Here is a 22,500-nt window from a genome sequence, read left to right as displayed (position 1 = left end):
CGTCGGCGTGGCAATTGTTTTTTTCCCTCCGCCTGTGAAGACGCCACCACACCCATTCGGACGGGGGCCTTCTCCTTCGTCTTCTTTTTTTAGGCCTTTGTAATTTTAAAACCTCTTTTTCCCCAAAGGAGGTATTATTTTATGTCAGTTTAACAATCATAATTTCGCCTGAACCGCAGGCACACTCTGCTATTATGTCATTATATTTTCCCCCTTCCCCTCCTCCCGTGCCGTGCCCACTTAGCCATAAAAACGCGAACAAATAAGCGTACAACACATGCGAGGCCTCCAGGCGGTCCACACACACCACCCCCACATGCCTTCTCTAGACGTCATACACCGATGACTGTCATGTGAATGCAAACCAGCCCTAACAGTGTACCCAGGAACGCCCCCCCAACACACACACACACACACACACACACACACACACACACACACACACACACACACACACACACACACACACACACACACACACACACACACACACACACACACACACACACACACACACACACACACACACACACACACACACACACACACACACACACACACACACACACACACAACAAGCGAAGGAAAAAAGAGGGAAGAAAAAAAACGCATACACATATAAACTGTGTATGCTGGTGAATTGTCTGATCATTTTCCAGACCCCTGGCGATGATGTAATGGTCTTCATGCCCTCTGTGTTCTAAACAACAGGATCAGAGTAGAGAGGCCTGGGCAGTGTTCTCCACCAAAGGCAGATGTCTCTAAGGCCTGCTGTCGTAGTAGTAGTAGCCCTTGCCATCCCCCCTGCCACTGCCACGGGCACTGCCACTGCCACTCTGGCAGTTAGTTACGTGTCTCTGTTTCGCTCCAGCTCCAGTTATCACTGAGCACACAGACACCCACGGGTGCACTGGGACTGTAGGCGTGAACAAACGTTTTGGCTCATGCCACAGCCATTTGTAATAGTCATGGGCAGGCATTGACACGCATACATTTGTTAACAGAAAGCTCTCTCCAACTAACACCCCCAACACAACCCTAGCCATGTCCCTGCCCAGTGCATGGCCCCTTGCTCTCTCTCTCTCTCTCTCTCTCTCTCTCTCTCTATCTATCTCTCTATCTATCTCTCTCTCTCTCTCTCTCTCTCTCACAACATATGCCAGGACAGATGTTGGAGCCACTGCCGCCAGTTGCTCTGTCTTTTTGGCTGCGTGCTAATCTTCACCCTGCAGAGCCTGGTGGTGTAGCGATCGAGAAACACACTGACCCATTTTCACGGCCCCGTCGTCGTGTCGTGGGAAGAGGGAGTGCCACTCTACAGGCATGCCAGAGCCTCTGATATCTGTTTTCAGGCCGGACAGATCTGTGCCAGGGTCTGTTCTCGCACCAGTTAGACTGGGAAAAGAATGGCTTTCTCGTGAATGACCCACGTTACTGGGTTGACTGGGTTGTTTTATTGTACAGTATGTGACCCTCATGAACCTGCTGATGTCTACTTTGTTGATACACTTCAAGTGGGGAAAAATAACTTATTTGGTAGTTAGAGCGCTGGCCTTTAGATCTGAGGGTTGTAGGTTCGAATCCCACCCTTACCAGCACCTTCATCCATGACTGAAGTGCCCTTGAGCAAGGCACCTAACCCTAACCTAACACATTGCTCCAGGGACTGTAACCAATACCCTGTTCCTAAACACCTGTAAGTGGCTTTGGATAAAAAGGATCAGATTAGTGTAATGTAATGTAATATTTGGCTCCTGTCATGACCTTTTTGGTTCACAACTGGCCTTTAGTATGATATGAACATGTCAGTGGGTTCAAGATTAGGTGCAGGAATTGGCAACGTTCCAGTTCTCTGTTGGCTTGAAAACGCCATGACGTGCTGACTTGCTGCATGAATATGTCAACTGGTTGGAGATTAGGTAAGGTAACCAGTGCTGGCATGCTTCTCAGTTGGACTGAAAAGGCCATGAGCATGTAGGTGACACTGGTCCCCTCCCTCCCTCCCCCCTCTGCTGGTGTTTCTCCTTGTCAGAGCATGGCCTTGTGAAAGGAGAACACCTGCCCTTGGGCACCCAGGCGTGACCTTCTGACCGCCTGACATGACACGACACATGACACATGACACGTACTCACACATCCCTAATGAGGGTGAGGTAACTTACCTTACCCCTCTCTCTGTTTCAGCCCAAGGAGCCAAAGCCATTACTCACGCCTACCACCAGACACTCACCTGTGAAAAGAGAGAGAGAAGAAAAGGGACTAACCTTTGTTACCTGGGGGTACATTACGGCACGTCTCATGGGGAACATAAAACATGATCATTTATGTCCTATTGTAAGAGGACAAAAAAAAAAGAATTCTTGTTCTTTAGCAGTCTCGCTGGAGCTGTGTGAGAGGGTGTCGCGTTTTGTCGCCCAGGCCTCTTCAGAAGTTACTGTGAGCTCATGTGAAGGGTGTAGGTTTCACAACCCGAAGCTGATTTTTTTTTTTACTTTTTTTTTTGTGAGGGTCGTTCTGTGGTAGTCTGTCCTGATCTTTTGGCTGAGGTGAGACACCTGCCACTTGAGTGATGTATGGGTTGGTGCACTGGACACATGCACACACGCACCTACGCATGCACACACACATACACACACACTCACCGACAGACTGGATGTCTTTCTCTCAAACTCACGCACGCACGCGCACGCACACGCACGCACACGCACGCACACACACTCATCGAGAGACTGGATATCTTTCTCTCAAACTTACACACACACACGCACAAGCGCACACACACACACACACTGTGGCTCCAGCCTGAGATGTGCCCTAGCCATCATGAAGAATTAATGTGGCTCTAGTTCACGTGTAACACCGTGACACCCCTCCTGGCCATCGCTGTAATGCCCATCGCTCCTGAGCGGAGCTCTAAGTGTACCGGGCAGAAGCGAGAACAGGTCGGCCTGATCTAGTTACACTGGGCCCATGGTGTCATATAGTGCAGCACTTCCACAGGTAATTGTTGCTCACTCCGCTTGGTGGCAAAAAGGAAGACAAACAACACGCGCGCACACGCGCACACGCACGCTTTGCACACAGGCACACACACATGAACACAGGCTCATTTACATGTGTTCTTAGACAAACGCACACACACACACACACACACACACACACACACACACACACACACACACACACACACACACACACACACACACACACACACACACACACACACACACACACACACACACACACACACACACACACACACACACACACACACACACACACACACACACACACACACACACACACACACAATGTAGGCCAGAGCCAGCATGTCAGATTTGTTTGCCGTTTTATGTGTGCAAAATCCGTAGGGAAACCGAGGTTTCCACAAACCAGCAAAAGTCTTTCATTCAGGAACTCTGCTTTCGCCCTGAGCCGGACAAACTAGGTCAAGTGTTATGATGTAAAGCCACCGTAGAGCTCCCTCCGCTCTATTGTAGCTTGAAAAAAAAATGAAATCCAATTTCTCACAACAAACGTGTGAACCAAAAGGAACCCCTTAAGCCCCAACGCATAGTTTATGGAAATGTGTCGCGCTCTCTGACTGACTCTGACTCCATCTGATTGTTGCCATGTTTTGTCTGTTTTTTTTCTCCCATGTTTTCGCATGGATGGATGGATGGATGGATGCAGGGCGGTCGATTCTCGGTGTATGGAGAGTACTGCAGTAACCATGAGAAAGCCCTCCGCCTGCTGATGGAGCTCAACAAAATCCCTCACATACGCACCTTCCTGCTGGTGAGTCCTGTCCTGCCTCTAGTGTGGCGTGTGGTTTAGTAGCATTGTAGTGCGTATGCCTGGCATTCTTCCAACACACTGTTTCATTTGGCCGGCTTTGGAATGTGTAATAGTAGTGCGCGTGCGTGCGTGCGTGCGTGCGTGCGTGCGTGCGTGCGTGCGTGCGTGCGTGCGTGCGTGCGTGCGTGCGTGCGTGCGTGCGTGCGTGCGTGTGTGTGTGTGTGATATATGTGTGTGCGTGTGTGTGATATGTGTGTTTGTGTTTGTGTGTGTGATATGTGTGTCGCTGGAGTCTTTTCTTCAGGATCAATGAAATATCTTTACCATTTGCTATATACATAAAACTGGCTGTTGCCCCACCACACTGTAGCATATGACTGGCTGTGGAATGGGTAATTGTAGTGAATGTATGTGTAAATGTAAGTATGTTGCTGGACACCTTAATTTCCTTTGGGATCAGTGAAATATGTTTACAATTCACTCTAAGTAAGACTAGCGTTTGTCCAACCGCACAGGGTATCATGTGGCTGACTTTGGCATGTGTAGTATGAGAATGTATGTAGCCTATATATGTATGTATGTGTGTGTGTAGGTGTAAATGTGAGATATTGTGTATAGTATGCTGCTGGGCACCTTAATTTCCTGCGGGATCAATGAAATACTGTATCTGTACTATTCTACTCTCTGCAAGACTGGCTGTGGTCCCGCCACACAGTATCATATGACTTGGGCTTTTGTAGTAGAGAAGGGTGATCTGTTCATTTATGTCCATACTGTACTGTATGTGTGAATGTGTGAAATGCTTGTATAACGCCAGACACTTTAATTTCCTCAGGGGTCAATACAGTATCTCCGCTCCACTTTTCTGCTCAACAAAAGACTGTCTGCCGTCCCACACACACTATCATGTGGCCGCGAACCAGCCCACAGCGTTTTGTTCTACTACTGTTTATTCACTCATTTGATCACTTGGAGATTTCTCTGCAGAATAGCATTACAGTGAGGTCACTTCTGCAGTGGAGTGTAGAGGACTGGTGTGCTTTGTCAGTGTTTGGTTTCATGCGAGTTTTTTCTACTTCTGTTTTATGGGTGGCGTTCTTAGCAACTTTCAGGTTATTATGTGTGAGTTCTAGATAAGCAAATGGTTCTTATATTCTTAGGAAGTCAGTCTCAGTCTCAAGCAGAAGTCTGTGATGGCAAAAATGAAATGTCCACTGAAAGCTGTGGTACGCGGTGTGTGTTGTGCAAGCGTTTACTCTTTGACCTATTTTCGGTTTTAGAGTTGGCCGTACATCCATTTTTTAAGTATTCGATTATGTGTGCGTGTCATTTCAGTCAAGTATGTAACTTGTGTTCCAGAGAAACATTTTGTTATTTTTTTGGCTTTGAGCGTATTTACATTTCTAAATAACTATCCAAAACACTGAAAAATGAATCATTATGGTCAGCATAGAGAAAGAAAATGTTAGTTCAGTGTAGCTTTTATCAGAACAGAAGGAGACAAGAGTTCTCAGCTGTTGCCATGTCAGAACTGTGATGAGAGACGAGCAGATGACCCCACACACAGACACGCACACGCACACGCACACGCACACGCACTCGCACTCGCACTCGCACTCGCACTCGCACTCGCACTCACACTCACACTCACACTCGCACAGACACTTCATGCTATTTCAGGAATGTCAGGACTTTCTGTTTCGCTTGAGGCTGGATTCTTTGCAAAGAATTGTAGCAATGTTAGTTAAAGACCCGGGCAGAGGCCCTTCAAAGTGGACTCCTCACGCCTCTCAGTCTCATGGACGATTTGTTTTGGAGATGTGACTGTGAGTCTGTGACTCAGTACAGATGTGTTTAATGTGTGTTTGTGTGTGTGTGCGTGCGTGCGTATGTGTGTGTGTGCGTGCGTGTGCATGTGTGTCCTTTTCAGCACTGCATGCTCCTAGGAGGGAAAAAGTCCACAGACGTGCCCCTGGAGGGCTACCTGCTGTCGCCCATCCAGAGAATCTGCAAATACCCACTGCTACTGAAGGTACACACACACACACACACACACACACACACACACACACACACACACACACACACACACACACACACACACACACACACACACACACACACACGCATGCACACACGCATGCACAAACACAGACACGCATGCACAAACACACAAACACACATGCTCCACTTCTACTGGAGATTCACACACACAGACATGCATGCACACACACGAAAACACACACGAAAACACACACGAACACACACACACACACACACACACACACACACACACACACACACACACACACACACACACACACACACACACACACACACACACACACACACACACACACACACACACACACACACACACACACACACACACACACAGAAATGTACACATGGTCCCAGAGCTCAGAGACTTGCTGGAATCAACAAGTGTGTGGGTGTGTGTCTGGATGTGTGATGCCCTGTTTTGTGTTAAAACACCACTCATGGTCATAAAACACACACTCATACACACTGGAGTGCCAACCTCCACACGCTGCCTAAAACACATGACTTCAGACCTAGCCCAGCAGGTAGAATTAATTCATGCTCAAGTTCATTAGCTGTGTGTAATTCCAAGAAATGTATTCCAGCCTAGCACATTGAAATATTTGCTATTAGTAACCAAACGAATAATGCAATGAATTTACAGGTAAGCTTGTCAACACGTTTTCTGACTGTGTGTATCTAAATATGAAGTGACGTATTGTGTGTGTGTGTGTGAGTTCATGTGTGGGAGTGTGCATGCACGTACACTTACTCGTTTGTGTGACTGCGTGAACGAATGTCATGTAAGATTGTATGCCGGTCCGAGTTTGTCTAAATAGGATGTGACATTGCATATATTTTACGTGCTCTTCCCCCCCCTGCAGGAGCTTCTGAAGCGGACTCCTAAGAAGCACGCGGACTACCCGGCGGTGGAGGAGGCTCTGCAGACCATGAAGGCGGTGTGCTCCAACATCAACGAGACCAAGAGGCAGATGGAGAAACTGGAGGCCCTGGAGCAGCTGCAGTCCCACATCGAGGGCTGGGAGGTGAGGAGAGAAGAGCCGAGCAGAGTGGTGTGTGTGTGTGTGTGTGTGTGTGTGTGTGTGTGTGTGTGTGTGTGTGTGTGTGTGTGTTTCAGTGTGTGCGTGTGCATTTCAGTGTGTGTGTGTGTGTGTGTGTTTCAGTGTGTGATGATGTGTGGGCGAATGAGTGTTCTGATGATGATCTCAGTGTTAGGGAAGCTCTCATTCCAAAACACTGAAATATCAGTGTGTGCGTGTGCGTGTGCGTGTGTGTGTGCGTGTGCGTGTGCGTGTGCGTTTGCGTGTGCGTGTGCGTGTTTGTGCGTGTTTGTGTGAGAGAGAGCATGTTTGTGTGTTTTCCGGGAATGCTGGGGGTTTGGCCTGGCGTCTCGGCATTAGTGGCGCCCTCTTCGCATACTGAAGCGCTCGTCTCCATGTTAAAGCAGCTTGGTCTGGCCCATCCAGCCTGCGTGCTCTCCACACTCCACATTCTCACATCGCTCCCCCATTCAGCGCAGCGAAGGCCGGCGCATCTTAATTAAAGCACTCCTCTTCTCTGCTTTGTGGCTCCACTCTGATCCCCCTTCTCTCTCTCTCTCTCTCTCTCTCTCTCTCTCTCTCTCTCCCCCTCTCTCTCTCTCTCTCTCTCTCTCTCTCTCTCTCTCTCTCTCTCTCTCTCTCTCTCTCTCTCTCTTCCCCTTCTTCTTCCCATGGGTTTGGCATCCATCAGGGGAGAAGGGGACAGAAGGCAGGCGTCCCCAATTGCCTCTCTCTTTCTCACTCACTCACTCACTCACTCACTCACTCACTCACTCACTCACTCACTCACTCACTCACTCACTCACTCACTCACTCACTCACTCACTCACTCACTCACTCACTCACTCACACACACACACACACACACACACACACACACACACACACACACACACACACACACACACACACACACACACACACACACACACACACACACACACACACACACACACACACACACACTTACTCATGCCCCCTCTCTTTTTCTCCACCCCCTTCCTCTTCCTTTCCTCTCTATCCGATCCACTTTGCAGTTTTTTCCATTCTTCTATCACGGGCCGTCCCTGTCTCCCCCTCCCTCTCCCTCTCCCTCTCCTCTCCATCTTTCTCCACCAACCATTTTTCAATCTCGCCACACACTTTTTTCACACCAACCCATCTTCGTTTCTCCCCACATTCCCAGAAGCCATAAACAGAAGCCACAGTCCCTAGAGAGAGAGAGAGAGAGGGGGAGAGAATGTGTTTGCTAGCAATAGAGCCGGAGAGAGAGAAAGACAACAAGAAAGAGAAAGACTGTGTTGATGAGGAAGAGACAGAGGCAGAGAGAGAAAGAAAGAGGGATACAGTGAGAGAGCTTTAGTGAGAGCGAGAGAGTATGTGTGAGTGAGCCAGGCCTTTCTGTCTTCCTCTGTGTGACATGTTCCTTCAGTGTCCAGCACTCAGGAGGAGAAGGAGGAGGAGGAGGAAGTGAGAACAAAAAAAGGAAGCACCGCCCGTCTCCTAGGAGATCCCTCAACGCCTCACAACATGCCCACCATCACTCACACCCCCATCACCAACACTATGCTCTCACCAACTCTCTTTCCCTCTCTCTCTCTCTCTCTCTGTTTCTCTCTCTCTTCCTCTCTCTCTCTCTCTCTCTCTCTCTCTCTCTCTCTCTCTCTCTCTCTCTCTCTCTCTCTCTCTCTCTCTCTCTTCCTGTCTCTCTCTCATTCTCTCATGATCTCCTCACAGACAGATATACTTGCACTCTCTCTAACTCTCTCTCTCTCTAACTCTTAGACATACATGCACATAAAGAGAGAGAGAAGGGGGGAGAAAGAGAACGATTTCAGGGCTTAGGATTAATTACAGAGTGCGAAATGCCTAAGTGGCGTGTGGGTGTGTGTCCATGGGTTTTTGTGTGCTCACAGAATATTGGTATGCTCATGCGTGTGGGAGCAGGGACAGGCGCCCAGTTGTTTACGTTCAGTTGGTACATGTGTGCATGTATTGACGTGTGAGCTGTGGTTGTGTGTGTGCGTGTCTGGGCGTTTGTGTGCGCGTGGGTTTGTGTGCGTGTGCGTGTGCGCGTGTGTGTGCATGTGCGTGCGTGCGTGTGTGTGTGTGTGTGTGCACTTGTGTGCATGCTCTCATGGTGTTTTTGGCAGGGCACCTCTCTAGAACAGTGGGCATTTCTTTCAGTCTGAATCCAGGCTGCTCCCTTCAGCACCCCCAACAACCCCCACTCCCCACCACCCCTCCCCATCACCACCACCACCCACCAACCCCCGTTTCAATGGAACCCCAGAGGAGCATAAATCCATGAATGACAATTACAGTATTAAAATGAAGGGGCTAGTCTGGAACTTAACAGTCGCTTATTTTAGATGCCAGTCGTGGTGGTGGATGGCTGGTGCTCGTTCCGCCTGCTTTGCCTGTCTACTGGCTTGCCTGCACGGTGCACACTTGCTGCTGTGCCTTGTGCATGAAACACAGGCCCTTGTCTGGCGGTACAGTAACCACACTGCCCTAGCTCTGGTCAACATCATCATCTCAGTTTAGAATCAGGAAATTAGCAACTCTGTTTTTTTCTCTTTTTCTTTCTCAGGGGCTGCGGTGTTTCTTCACTGCTGAAATGTGAACTGCAGCCTCAAAAGGTTACATAAGCAGACTATGGGGGGGTGAAAGCTTGGTCTCCTCCGCTCTCCTCTCCAGCTGAGGGCCGTGGCTTTCCTTTTTGTATTTTTGGAGCGCAAGAATTCCTTTGCGATGATCTGTTCTCTGTAGGTCCGAAACGCTGTTGTCAGAAAATAGTTTCCCTCCTTTTTTTTCCGAGTAGGTTTAAATGACTTCATTCATCTCGTTACATCAGGGTAATTTGTCTCACAGCTGGTGTAAGAACCAGCATCTGAAATGGTCGTGGTCAGTTCACAGTTCTTGTGAAAGCTATTCTTGTGTGTGCTCACCAGATTACCAATAAGGTGAAAAGGCAGAAGTCTTGCACGGTGAAGTAATACTCGGTGATGGCTCATATGTGACCCGATCTGGCAACGTGAGTCATTCAAAATTAGCGGAAAGGGAACTTGGCAAACCTTTAAAGACGAAAAGTTAAAGTACACTATACAGTACGTACAGCATACGGCATCGTTTTTGTGTTTTGAGTTGTCAGTTCGACTGTCTGCGTAATACAGATGTGTGTCGGAGTGTGAAATGACATAATGTTAATGTTTTCATGATGAGGTTAGGGGAGCTGTGGCAGGGCGAGGTGTTTTCAAGTCCATCCTGGGTCTGTAGCACATAAACCATGAAACTTAGACACATAAGCAGCACAGCTTGGCTGTTTTTTTAAACCAACCAGAAGGCCCCACGTGTTGGTTGCTGTTTAGACTTTATTTAGATCTAGAAAATTACTTATATTCTTTTTTTCATTTGTGGAGGAGTTTTTCTCCCTCTTGAACCAGACAGGGAGGAAAAGGGTTTTTTGTAATGGTCGTTTTACTTGTGTTGGACAGAGACCGTTTGCATATGTGGCTTTTGCGAGTGTGGTGTGGTGTTCCACTGCCTCTCACTCAGCTCAGCTGGCTGCCGTAAGTCCTCTGCCCTGGCTAGACTCTTATTTTTACATCCGTCTGATGAACTCACTGAACAGTGTCAGCTCTTTGGCATATCTGTCATAACTTATTCCAATAGGTAAATTGAGAGAGAAATTGTGTTTGTCCTGCAACCAGTATACATCCGTTACAACACTATCAACTGTTTAAGTGTCGCTCTTTCAAACGTTCTTGAAAGGTTTATGAATGTTCAGTCATGACTCATGAAACAGCATGAATGCTTTGTGTGCAGCTTATGGCCTCTACTTTGAAAGTATTATGAGGCAACACATATATTACAATGTTACCCTGCGTTTTTTTGGCCTAATCTGAAAAATTCCCTCAGTAGTGTGTTAAACCAGTGAGTCGTGTTTTTTTGTGAGGATGTGATATTTTGTCATGTATGAATGTGAATGTGAATGTGATGTCGAGTGTGATCATGGTTTGGCAGCAGCATCAGCTGTGTGTTAGAGAGTTTCAAGGCTTCAGAGTGAAATAGAAAGCTCCTATTCTGACAGCTCTTTTGTAAACAAATCATTATTTCCTCAGAGTGAGAACATGTCATCGAATCAGGTTTCTGCAATTAAGATCGTTTTTATCATTGCGCCAGGGATTCAGTGATTTCTGTTTCAGTTAAGGCATCCTAAATTAGAAAGTGTTGACGAGTTGCTATTTGTTTGTGCCTCGACATGGGTGCACAGCACACGCACACGCACACCCACACCCATCCTCATTCTTTCTTTCTCTCTCTCTCTCTCTCTCGCTCGCACTCGCTCGCTCTCGCTCGCTCTCTCTCTCTCTGTCTATCTCACACACACTACAACATGAGCAAGAGTGAGAGCGAGGTGGTGTGGCTTCAGCATGTGACTTGGTGTGATGGTGAGGGTTGCTGGATGAACTGAGCAGTGAGCACCCTCTCCTCTTCAGGGGGAGCAGGGGGGCCAGTGGGCTGGGTTTAGGGAGGAGAGATGGGGATGGGCTGCTGTGGAGTGGGGTGGAGGGGCAGAGCGAGAAATAAACAGGCTTTGTTTGTCCCCTTGAACAGCGGTCCCTCTGAGCGCGCAGAGCTCGCGGCCTGGCTCCATTTAGAGGTCTTTTCCTGCTCTGCTCTCCTCTGCTCTCTCTGCATTCTGAACTCAGCCGTGGCTTTGTGGAGTAAAACCCTCCAAAACCGCAATTTCTCTCCACTTGCATGAAAACAAAACACCAACCCCCATTAACAGACGCACACGTGCACACACACACACACACACACACACACACACACACACACACACACACACACACACACACACACACACACACACACACACACACACGCGCGGGCGGGCGCGCGCGCACACACACACACACACACACACACGCACACACACACACAAACACACACACACACACACACACACACACACACACACACACACACACACACACACACACACACACACACACACACGCACACAGGCCAACCAAACTTTGTTAAAAGTTATTTAAACTCAGACTGAAGTTCACCGAAAGCGAGGTCAAGGGAGTTGAAGGGTTCACCAGTGAGTTTGTGGGCTCTTCACTACACTTAAACTTCCAGAAGGAGGAGAGTCCAAAAGGAGAGCGCTAAGCTGAGAAAAAAAACCTCTGCTAGTCTTTGTCCCTTTTGCCCAACTCCCAAATCAGAAGTGGGACAGCCGTGGATTACTAATGCTCTTCAGATGGCACCGTTCCTCCAGGACTGGTTTCAATCAACCTGAATTCACCCTTGGCTCTCGTTTCTGTTGAGATGGGCTGTGTTCGTCGAGATGAGCTACCACCAGTAGTCTTTTAACATGGCCCAAACCCTAAGACATGGCCCCCCTTTTTCAATTTTCTGTTAACAGAATGGCAATGACCGAGTCGTAATGTATTGCTTAAGGCTCTGTGTGGTGTCATAGTTTGGTAGTGCAATGGTAGAGTATTTTCAATACTTGCACATTGAGGTACATTATACTTTCTGTTGCACATTAGGAGGAGGCCACTATAACCCTAACCATAACCCCTAGGGGTGCTACTGTAGTGTGTTGTAATGGCTTGGTTGCTCAGCTCGATGGGTAGCTTAAATATCGACACTGGCTCTGGAAAATAGCAGTAATACCTCAGCTGTGTTGGGATCAGAGTCATATCCCTGCCATACCTCAGTGGATCCACAAAATTGTTGGTTTCGAATGTCACTACTAAATATTTCATCCACTATCAAATTCACTTTCACTTATGGGATTTTCTCGCTCTTGAGTTTTGGAATCTTGTTGAAAGAGAACTATTCTGAGCAGTTGTTTGCAGTGCAGAGAGGCCGAGCATTTTGTTGAGATTGATCAGTTTGCTTGTTACAACTCTCCTTCTTCTCTTTTTCTTCTCCCACTCTGCTCTTTCCTCTCCTTCTCCTTTCTTTTCTCTCCTTCTCGTGTGTTGCACCTTCTACATCTTCTTCCTTTTGACTTCACAGGGCACAAACCTAACTGACATCTGCACAGAGCTCCTTCTCCATGGCAACCTCCTGAAGATCTCAGCGGGGAACATCCAGGAGAGGGTCTTCTTCCTGTTTGACAACCTGCTGGTGTACTGCAAGAGGAAGTCCAGGTGGGAGACCTAAGGAGATAACTGCACATACACAGAGGTCCAAGTGAGATCACTTACTTCAAGGTCACAATACAACTGCAGCATTCAGAATTACATTAAAAAATAGCATGGTAAACATTCACAGTTAAACAGCAACAGTAGATCTCCAGGTGAGACATGATGGACCTGAGTACATATGCAAATGCATAATTTAGACTTACAGTACAAATGCACAATTAAAGATTCACAGTTCAACAGCAGCATATATACAGTATGTTTAAATATTTATATCTGGCACATACGCCATATGTATGGCCGCGAGACAGTGTTTTAATAATTAATCAATTGGCAATCTCTAATTGGTATATAGTTTATGTGTGAATTGGGCATGGATTGGTTGACAATGTTGTGTGTGTTACCTAAGTCCCTTTGGTATGCTAAAAAGTCATCCTGTGGATTGCGGGTGTCTTTTTGCCTCTCAACTTGTGTGTTGCTTCTTTGCAGGGTTTCATTTTGACTGTGCGACTACTAATGTTTATTTTAATAGCGTTTAACCTGTGCTTCTGTCCTCTGCAGGGTTTCTGGAAAGAAATCCACCAAGAGGACCAAATCCATAAACGGCCCGATGTACCTCTTCAGAGGCCGGATAAACACTGAGGTCATGGAGGTAGAAAACGTGGAGGATGGAACAGGTGTGCGCTTCATTTACAGTAAAACTCACTTGGCCCTGTCTTCAACTATGTCAGGTCTTTGTTACCACACAGTGTGGTCTTACAACTGCTCCCTGGTCTTACAATGCCTGTCTCTTTGCAAGCAGATTTCTCAATGTGCTGTCAGTTAATCAGACAAGTTAATCAATCACTCCATCAGACATCTTTGGGCGTGTGACCAAAACATGAACAGCTTAAAAACGGTACGTCTGCGGCATACTGTACAGCGTAGAAGTTGATATACATCTGCAACCGATGAGCTGTGTTTGTGACTTGACACTTCCGCTGTGACTTCTGTGAAAGGTAGCGTTCAGGAAATAGTAGGTTGCAAGAAAGCGAGTGTGCGCTGGCAGGAAGGCTTGAAACCAACAGTGTACACAAACTGTTTAGCGAGTACATGTTGTTTGGAAGAGCAACTGGGGCCTTCAGAAATATGTTAGTGACTATTTACGGCACTGATGTCTGAGCTGTAAAATTGTAAAGCTGTAAAATTGCACTAAACAATGCAGTCTGGGACCCAACTGTGTGTTCAAAGTGGTTAGTGAGTGCATGTAATTTAGAACAGCTACTGAGCCCTTAAAAACTATAAACAATGCAGATACAGTAGACATCAAGGTAGATAGATGAAGGTCACTTTTTTGGAGCAATGAGTTTTTAGTCACATACACGTGACTCTATACACCCATACGGCCCATTGGCCTGCCCATCGCTGTTTTGCTCTCTTTAGTGTTCGCACGCTACGTTGGTCTGTTGACCTTTTTTTCCTGCAAAGTGGTTAATGCCATTGAGCCATTTCATCTACTGTAACTAATGCTGAATTTCTATCAAGCAAGGCACACAAGTGTAGCATCACTGTTTTTATAGAGGTAATGAGTAGGCCAGCGAGTGGGATCAAGGGAGAAATTCCTTTGATTTCCTTTAAAGGTCATAAAAAAGTGGTCATTTGTATACGTCATATCTGTGGTCATTAACAATGGACATGCATAAAAAAGTATGCATGACTAATTAAAAAAAGAATTAATTAATAAGAATGTACTGCTTGTAAATGTCCAAAACTGTTCATACATGACAGCGACTGACAACGTGGCAGCTTCTACCCATCATGCTTTGGGAGCAATTACACCGTGGCTTTTGTGGTTCCGCCCCGGCGAAACGAATGCGACGATTAGCCCGCCGTTAAATTCACCCCGGAGAAATTCCTGTGGAGGAGAGAAGGCGTCTGACTCTTATCCCCCCCCCCCCCCCATCTACTCCCAGTGTCCACACACACACACACACACACACACACACACACACACACACACACACACACACACACACACACACATACACACACACACACACACTCACACACACATACACACTCACACACCCACACTCACACTCACACACTCACACACTCACACACACTCACACACACTCACACACACACACACACACACACACACACACACACACACACACACACCATCATCTTCTCCTGTGATCTTTGCATTTAGGGGGCTAATGTGTCCATTAATGTGGCCATTACCGTCTCATTCATTATTTAGAGACAAGCTGCGACTCACCTGCTCTCCGGGAGAGACCAGAAGCCGGATATGGAGACACTCGGGGCTCAGACAGACAGTGTTTTGTTTTTTCCAGCCTCTTTTCCATCCTATGGAAGCACTTAAATACTCACAAAAAAAGCTTAAAAATATACTGACTGGGCGGCCAGGCTCCCTCGCTGACTGACTGATGCAGTCGCTATTGATTCGTCGTTTCTCGTCATCCTGTGGAAATAAAAGGCCAGACGGAAGACAAAAAAACATGAGAGAAGTGATGGAACGGAAATGGGGGAGAGTTGAGGTCTTGATGTACAAAAGCATGTGATGTTTTCCCAAAGATGTCTTGCACCAATTCTACATGATAAAACTAGAATGGATCTCCCAAAGTTTTCTTACCACAGAAGGTTCCAGAGAGTTCACATACGCTAATTTACATAGCTAGTGGACAGCCATAGCCGTAACACCCACAGATACTATGAATCATGGGTATTGTGGTCCACAATGTTCCATTAAAATGCATATTTAGCCATGGGCAGTGATCCATGCTGGGTGTTGACACCTTCTCTTCTGTGCTTTCCTGACATCTGAGGTGTACTGCACACTGCATTTCCCCCTCATAATCGCTTCCCTTTTCCTGTCTTCACAGAAAAAACTGCAGTGTTAGTTCCACACCTAGAGAGTACTCTGGGACCATTTAACATAGTGGTTTTCAATCTTTTTTGAACAAACGTCCCCTTGACCTCATCATAAGCCTCCCAATGCCCCCTTGACATCATCATAAGCCCGCCAATGCACCCCTTTGTATTAAAGCATAAAATACACTAATGCACCTCAATGGCAACTGAGCACCGCCCCCTCTCAGCTGTATCCCTGTCAACGCCCCCCCTAGGGCTCCCCCCCCCCTGTAGCGCTGTAGCGTCCCCGTTGAGAAACACTAATTTAACATGTAGATGTTCAATTGACTCTCCAAGTGTTGAATTCACACAGCTCAATCTACTGTCTTCCTCCACAGCGGACTACCACAGCAACAACTACACGGTGACCAATGGCTGGAAGATCCACAACACGGCCAAGAACAAGTGGTTTGTCTGCATGGCCAAGAACGCGGAGGACAAGCAGAAATGGCTAGACGCCATCCTCAAGGAGCGCGAGCAGAGAGAGAGTGAGTTGCTCATACCTCACAAAGCCTTTCCCAGTGCCTGAAGATATGTAATCTTGCTCAGGTCAAGTACAGGATTTATTCTGAATTTACAGCTCATTGAAGGCCAACTACTGGTTTCCCCTAACAAAATTCCAACGTTGCCTTGGCAGAGATGCAATTAAGGCTTAGAGAGTAAGTTCCACATTGTAAAAACATCACAGTGGAACACATCTGTAGAATTGTATCTCATTCAGATCAACTATAGGATTCCCCTGACAAAATTCCAACCTCTGTGTCAACAAGCCCCAATCATTCCAATAACTTTCCCAAAATGGTTAAGCTACAGTATTCAAATGTTTTGGCGTCTTTTTTGATACAGAAGTGTTTTATACAGCCCTAAAAATGTGGCCTGCTTGACTCGCGTCTCTTCACCGCCTGACGCTGTTAGTGGAGAGCTCTGGCAGCTTTTAGCTGTCGCCGCCCTGTTTGACACGTCTATGTGAAATGTGGCGTCATGTCGACATGGGCTGCTTCGACGAGATGAGCTGCCAATAGACCGTTTACATGGCCCAAATCCTGACCATAACCCCAAGGGGCGCTGCTTTATTGTGCTGTAACGGCTTGGCACCTCAGTTCGACAGGTAGCTCATATGAACACTAGTGCTGCTCAGTACAGGCATGGTGAGGTGAAATGGTAACTTTCCAGTTAGCTGTAAGCCATTGGATCTGTGGTGTGGTAGTATGCAGCTCTGTTCTTCCTCGAGATGACTAGTCTTCGCCCAACTGACTGTTGGCCACCTGTTCATGTTTTCGAAAACATTTGGCAGCTTGTTTTGGTCCATTTGTCTTTTTTATGTTCAATCCACGTTTGCTTTTAATGTTTTGACTGAGGATTGTTTGGGGTTCAGGGGCTGTGTAATTGGCATGTGTGTGCTGCGTGGGAGGTGTCGATGTGTCCGTGGGTGACCATGACTTTGTGTGTGTGTATATGAGAGAGAGAGAGAGAGAGAGAGAGAGAGAGAGAGAGAGAGAGAGAGAGAGAGAGAGAGAGAGAGAACAAGCCTGTGAGACATCGCTGCTTTTGCAGATTTCGGGGGTTGGCATTCCTCACGCAGGTCTCCAGCCTTAGCACTGGCACCTCCTAACACAACACATGTTTTCAGCATTAAATGTTTGTTTTTTGGCTTGCTCGCTGTTGTTTATCCTGACAAAAATCCAATTCTCTGTCTCCATAAATCTCACTAGAGCCTGCAAGCTTGTAGATTTCCATTTTTTTTTCCTTGTCCTAAGTTCAGAGCGAAATTTAGTGCCACAGTGTTTGTAAATCAGGTCAGGAAAGCTTGGCTTTGTCAGAAGGTGCCGTGAGGCCACCCGTCTCTCTCTCTCTCTCTCTCTCTCTCTCTCTCTCTCTCTCTCTCTCTCTCTCTCTCTCTCTCTCTCTCTCTCTCCCAGACCCTGAGGGGTTTTTTTTTGGTGGTGGTGGGGGGGGTGTTTGGGCTCATGTTACTGCTCTGTGTAACCCAGCCTGGCTCGACAGGTGCCACATCAGTCACACGTTCCTCCTCCCGCCCAGGGCCCCAGTGTGTGGGCGGCTGGCTGGCTTGGGGTACGATTCTGATGCTTCCGCTCATCTGTGGATGTGTGTGTGTGTGTGTGTGGGGGGGGGGGTGCATTAACGTGTGTATGTGTGCATGTGCATGTGCGTGAGTGTGTGTGCATATGCGTGTGTGTGTGTCTGCATGTATATATGTGTGTGTATGTGTGCACACACTTGTGAAAGAGTGAGGGTAAGTCAACTGACGTGGTTACACCAGGGCTGACCTGTAGAGGCACACAAACAGAAGCAAGGAGATGCTTTCATATGGGAACTGATTTCAGCTAAAAAAAAAATAAAGTCTGAACATTTTACTATGTCTATGTTCAATTGGTCCTTGATGTCTGTGTGTGTGTGCTTGTGCGTGTGCGTGTGTGTTTGTGGTCTCTTGCAGGTCTTAAGCTGGGCATGGAGCGGGACGCCTACATGATGATCGCTGAGAAGGGAGAGAAGCTGTACCACATGATGATGACCAAGAACCGACACCTCATCAAGGACCGACGCCGCAAGCTCACCAACGTGCCCAAGTGCTTTCTGGGAAAGTGAGTCTTTTTTTAAAGTTAATAGGTTTGTTCAAAAATATGTTAACTATTGGGTTCAGAAAGTACAGATCCGGTCACAAACTTTATATAACAAGCTGTGAGTTAGCTCAGATTAGGTAGATCATTTACTCAGTCACGTCACCTGTATTGGAAGGAAGCTGTGACGAAGGATTTGACTTCTTGACTTGGATTTTGACACCTGTGGTTTGTTCAGTGAAGTACCGTCAGCTCACTAACATTCCCCAAGCAGGGGCAGTCCAAGGGGTGGACCAACCGGGCAATTTCCTGGGGCAGGACCCAAGAGGTTTGAAACTCCCATGATGAAAATCGGCAATTAGCCTTATGACCTTATCATATCAATAATAACATGGTCTAGGCGGGGTTTTAAAAAAAAAATCAATTTTGCACTTTTTCGCTGGAGTGGGGCTAAGGTGACTGAGGGGGCACCGCCCGGGGCACCAGTCATTGTAGGATTGCCTCTGTGCCAAAGTGCTTCTTGGGAAAGTTAGTCTTTTTTTGAAGGAAATGCATAGGAGGGTTGTTCAGTGTAGTGACCGGGCGTAGCAGGACATCTAAGAAAACAACAGAGAGAGGAACAGACCCTCTGGAATGTGGCATCAGTAAAGAGAGATCCCGACCTCTCTCACACCCGACGGAGCTCAAGCATTCTTTAAATCCTCAAGTACACACACACACCACACACACCACACACACAGACAGAGACACACACACACACACACACACACACACACACACACACACACACACACACACACACACACACACACACACACACACACACACACACACACACACACACACACACACACACACACACACGAGAAAGAAAGCTCTGATTTTCTCCCTCTTCTTTCCTCGTTTTTATCTCCTTTTCTCTTCCTTTGCGTCACACACACACACACACACACACACACACACACACACACACACACACACACACACACACACACACACACACACACACACACACACACACACACACACACACACACACACACACACACACACACACACACACACACACACTGACTGTCTGTGCCCGCTCTGCTCTGCTCTATCCCCTGATGAGAGGGGTGGCAGTAATCACTTTCCCAAGCCTGGTGCCAACAGCCTTGAGGAGAGAGAGGAAGAGAGAGGAAGAGAGAGAGAGAAATAGAGAGAGGGAGAGAGAGAAGTATTCTCAGCGAACAGGCTTCATTAGCAGGGGACCCACTCTCTCCCTCTCCCCCGACCAACCGACCGACTAGACCCATCCCCCCACCACAATCACATAGTTACGGAAACACACACACACACATGCACAAGCACACACACGTGTACAGACACAGGCATGCACATGCGAAAACACACTTATGGACACATTCATGCACAGAGAGAGACACGCACACATACTGTCGATACACGCACGCTCATACATGGACTACAGGGCACAGAGACAGGCAAACATGGACACACACACACGCACACACACATGCACACACATGCACACACACACACACACACACACACACACACACACACACACACACACACACACACACACACACACACACACACACACACACACACACACACACACACACACACACACACACACACACAGCTTGTTGTTAGAGAGTATTTCTTCCATCTCTGCATGATATGAATTGACAAAGAGGAGCGGAGCCGCACATGCCATCTCATCTTTTGCAGTGCCACATATCTACCCCATTGGTGGTCTTTCTCTCTCTCTCTCTCTCTTTCTCTTTCTCTGTCTCTCTCTCTCTCTCTTTGTCTCTCTCTTTCTCTGTCTCTCTCTCTCTCCTCTACGTCCCCCTGTTTCCCTTACCGCCACTGTCAATTTCTGCTTTCATGCAAACTGTATCTCTCTTTTCTCTGTCTTTCTCCCTCTTCTGCTCTTTCTATGCTATCCCTCTTCTTTCCCTTTCTGTCTTTCTCTCTCCCTCAATCACATGTACTATGCACAGACACGTAAACAGATGAACACATGCACACATCCACGAGCGTGCACATGCACATTCTCATAGGCAGAAGGGGCCTATCTTTTGTGGCCAGATAAATGGCTTGGGTTCCTTTCCCTTTTGATAACCCCAGGGAGGGAAGTACCGCCGCTTTGTACTCAGCTCTGAAGGCAAAAAAGTACCCAAGTTCTTCAAAGCCTTTAAAAAAATCCTCTATTTAAATATCACATTCTTACAGTCGCCAACACAGAAGCACAGTTTTGTCCCTGAGGAAGGAACACTTTTTAAACTTTTACTTTGTTTTACCAAAGGACCACTGAGAACTTCTGTAGTGTATTTTTTCTACCCAGAATGCATCTGGGCTGCTTTTTTTTTTAGTATCAAAGCAGTAGACAGGCATATCGCTGAGTTCTCCTCTGGTGAAAGTCCCCCCCCCCCCCATCTCTGTCTCTCACTTTCTCTCGTACACACTCTCACTCTCACTCATTCTCACACAGATGCAGACACTCACACACACCCACACCCACACCCACACATACACAAGCCCCTGCTCGGGTGAACTCTCACTCTTTCGTACACACTCACTCTCACTCATTCTCACACAGATGCAGACACTCACACACAAGCCCCTGCCCCGGTGAACTCTTCGTCTGAGCACACACATGGCTCTGCTCTGCTCTGCTCTGCTCTGCTCTGCTGTGCTGTGCTGTGCTGTGCTGTGCTGTGCTGTGCTGTGCTGCTCGGTCTCACCTGGCCTGCATCTGTAGAGCTGAGCTGGGGCGGCTGTTACCTCCACCGCTGATGTTGTTGTTATTGCCGCAGCCAGCCGCTCGCTGCTGTTTGCTGTGACAGAAATAGAGCTCACGACAGCCTCACTTAATCCCTTCCAGTAACCGAAGCCCCCCCCCCAACCCCACCCCAAATACATACACAAACGCACACGTGTGTGTATATACACACTGACACGTACACACATACGCGTAGGGTAAGGCATACGCTAACAGACCCAAATGCGCACACGCGTACACGGGCATGTGCACATGCACACACACATGCGTGCGCACACACACCCACACACACAGACACACACACACAGACACACACACACACACACACACACACACACACACACACACACACACACACACACACAGACACACACACAGACACACACACAGACACACACACAGACACACACACAGACACACACACACACACACACACACACACACACACACACACACACACATTGTAATGTCTACACAAACACTGTAATGTCAGCACACACTCACTCTATAATGCACATACACACAAACAACCGCAACCACAAACAACTCCAGACAACTCCAGGAGATGAGGCAGCTGCTGTGGGCTTGATGATTTGTTGATTTGTCGATAACAAAAGAAACTTTCACTCTTCTCCGTACTTCATCATGTAGGTCTGTCTTTCTGCTTTTTGCTCCCACTTTCCTACTCTCTCTCTCTCCCTCTCTCTCTCTCTCTCTCTCTCTCTCTCTCTCTCTCTCTCTCTCTCTCTCTCTCTCTCTCTCCCTCTCTCTCTCTCTCTCTCTCTCTCTCTCCCCTCTTCTTTAGCTGACCCCCTCTGTCTGTCCTCCCCTTCTCTCTCTTTCCTGTCTCTCTCCTTTACCATCTCTCCCCCCTTTCATCTCTCCTCCTCCCTGCCTCTTCACCTTCTCCCCCCGCCCCCCCTCTGTCTCTCTCCTCGTCAGCACTCTGCAGTAACCTGAGAGGTAGTGAGTGAGTGAGTGTCTGTGAGCCGTGCTAAGTGGAGAGCCTAGTTTTAAGAGCTACCTGTGCCCTCTCCTCTCCTCTGCTCCCCTCTCCCCTCCTCTCCTCTCTCCTCTCTCCTCTCTCCTCTCTCCTCTCTCCTCTCCTCTCCTCTCCTCTCCTCCCCTCCCCTCTA

At 47.6% G+C, this 22,500-nt stretch overlaps 1 protein-coding gene across 2 annotated transcripts in view; it reads left to right on the top strand.

Moving 5' to 3' along the window:
• The window catches only part of prex1 (phosphatidylinositol-3,4,5-trisphosphate-dependent Rac exchange factor 1), a 136,437-nt gene that overhangs the window by 39,594 nt on the left and 74,343 nt on the right, over positions 1–22,500 (top strand). For both annotated transcript variants that reach the window (XM_063209098.1, XM_063209097.1), the window contains 7 exons: positions 3,694–3,798; positions 5,729–5,830; positions 6,726–6,887; positions 12,948–13,081; positions 13,637–13,752; positions 16,330–16,479; positions 18,447–18,594. In XM_063209098.1, coding sequence (XP_063065168.1) covers positions 3,694–3,798; positions 5,729–5,830; positions 6,726–6,887; positions 12,948–13,081; positions 13,637–13,752; positions 16,330–16,479; positions 18,447–18,594 — 917 coding nt within the window. The remainder of the gene's footprint in view (positions 1–3,693; positions 3,799–5,728; positions 5,831–6,725; positions 6,888–12,947; positions 13,082–13,636; positions 13,753–16,329; positions 16,480–18,446; positions 18,595–22,500) is intronic.

This window comes from Engraulis encrasicolus, chromosome 10, assembly GCF_034702125.1.
Source record: "Engraulis encrasicolus isolate BLACKSEA-1 chromosome 10, IST_EnEncr_1.0, whole genome shotgun sequence".
NCBI classification, from domain to species: domain Eukaryota; kingdom Metazoa; phylum Chordata; class Actinopteri; order Clupeiformes; family Engraulidae; genus Engraulis; species Engraulis encrasicolus.
This window is presented reverse-complemented; position numbering and strand designations above follow the sequence as displayed.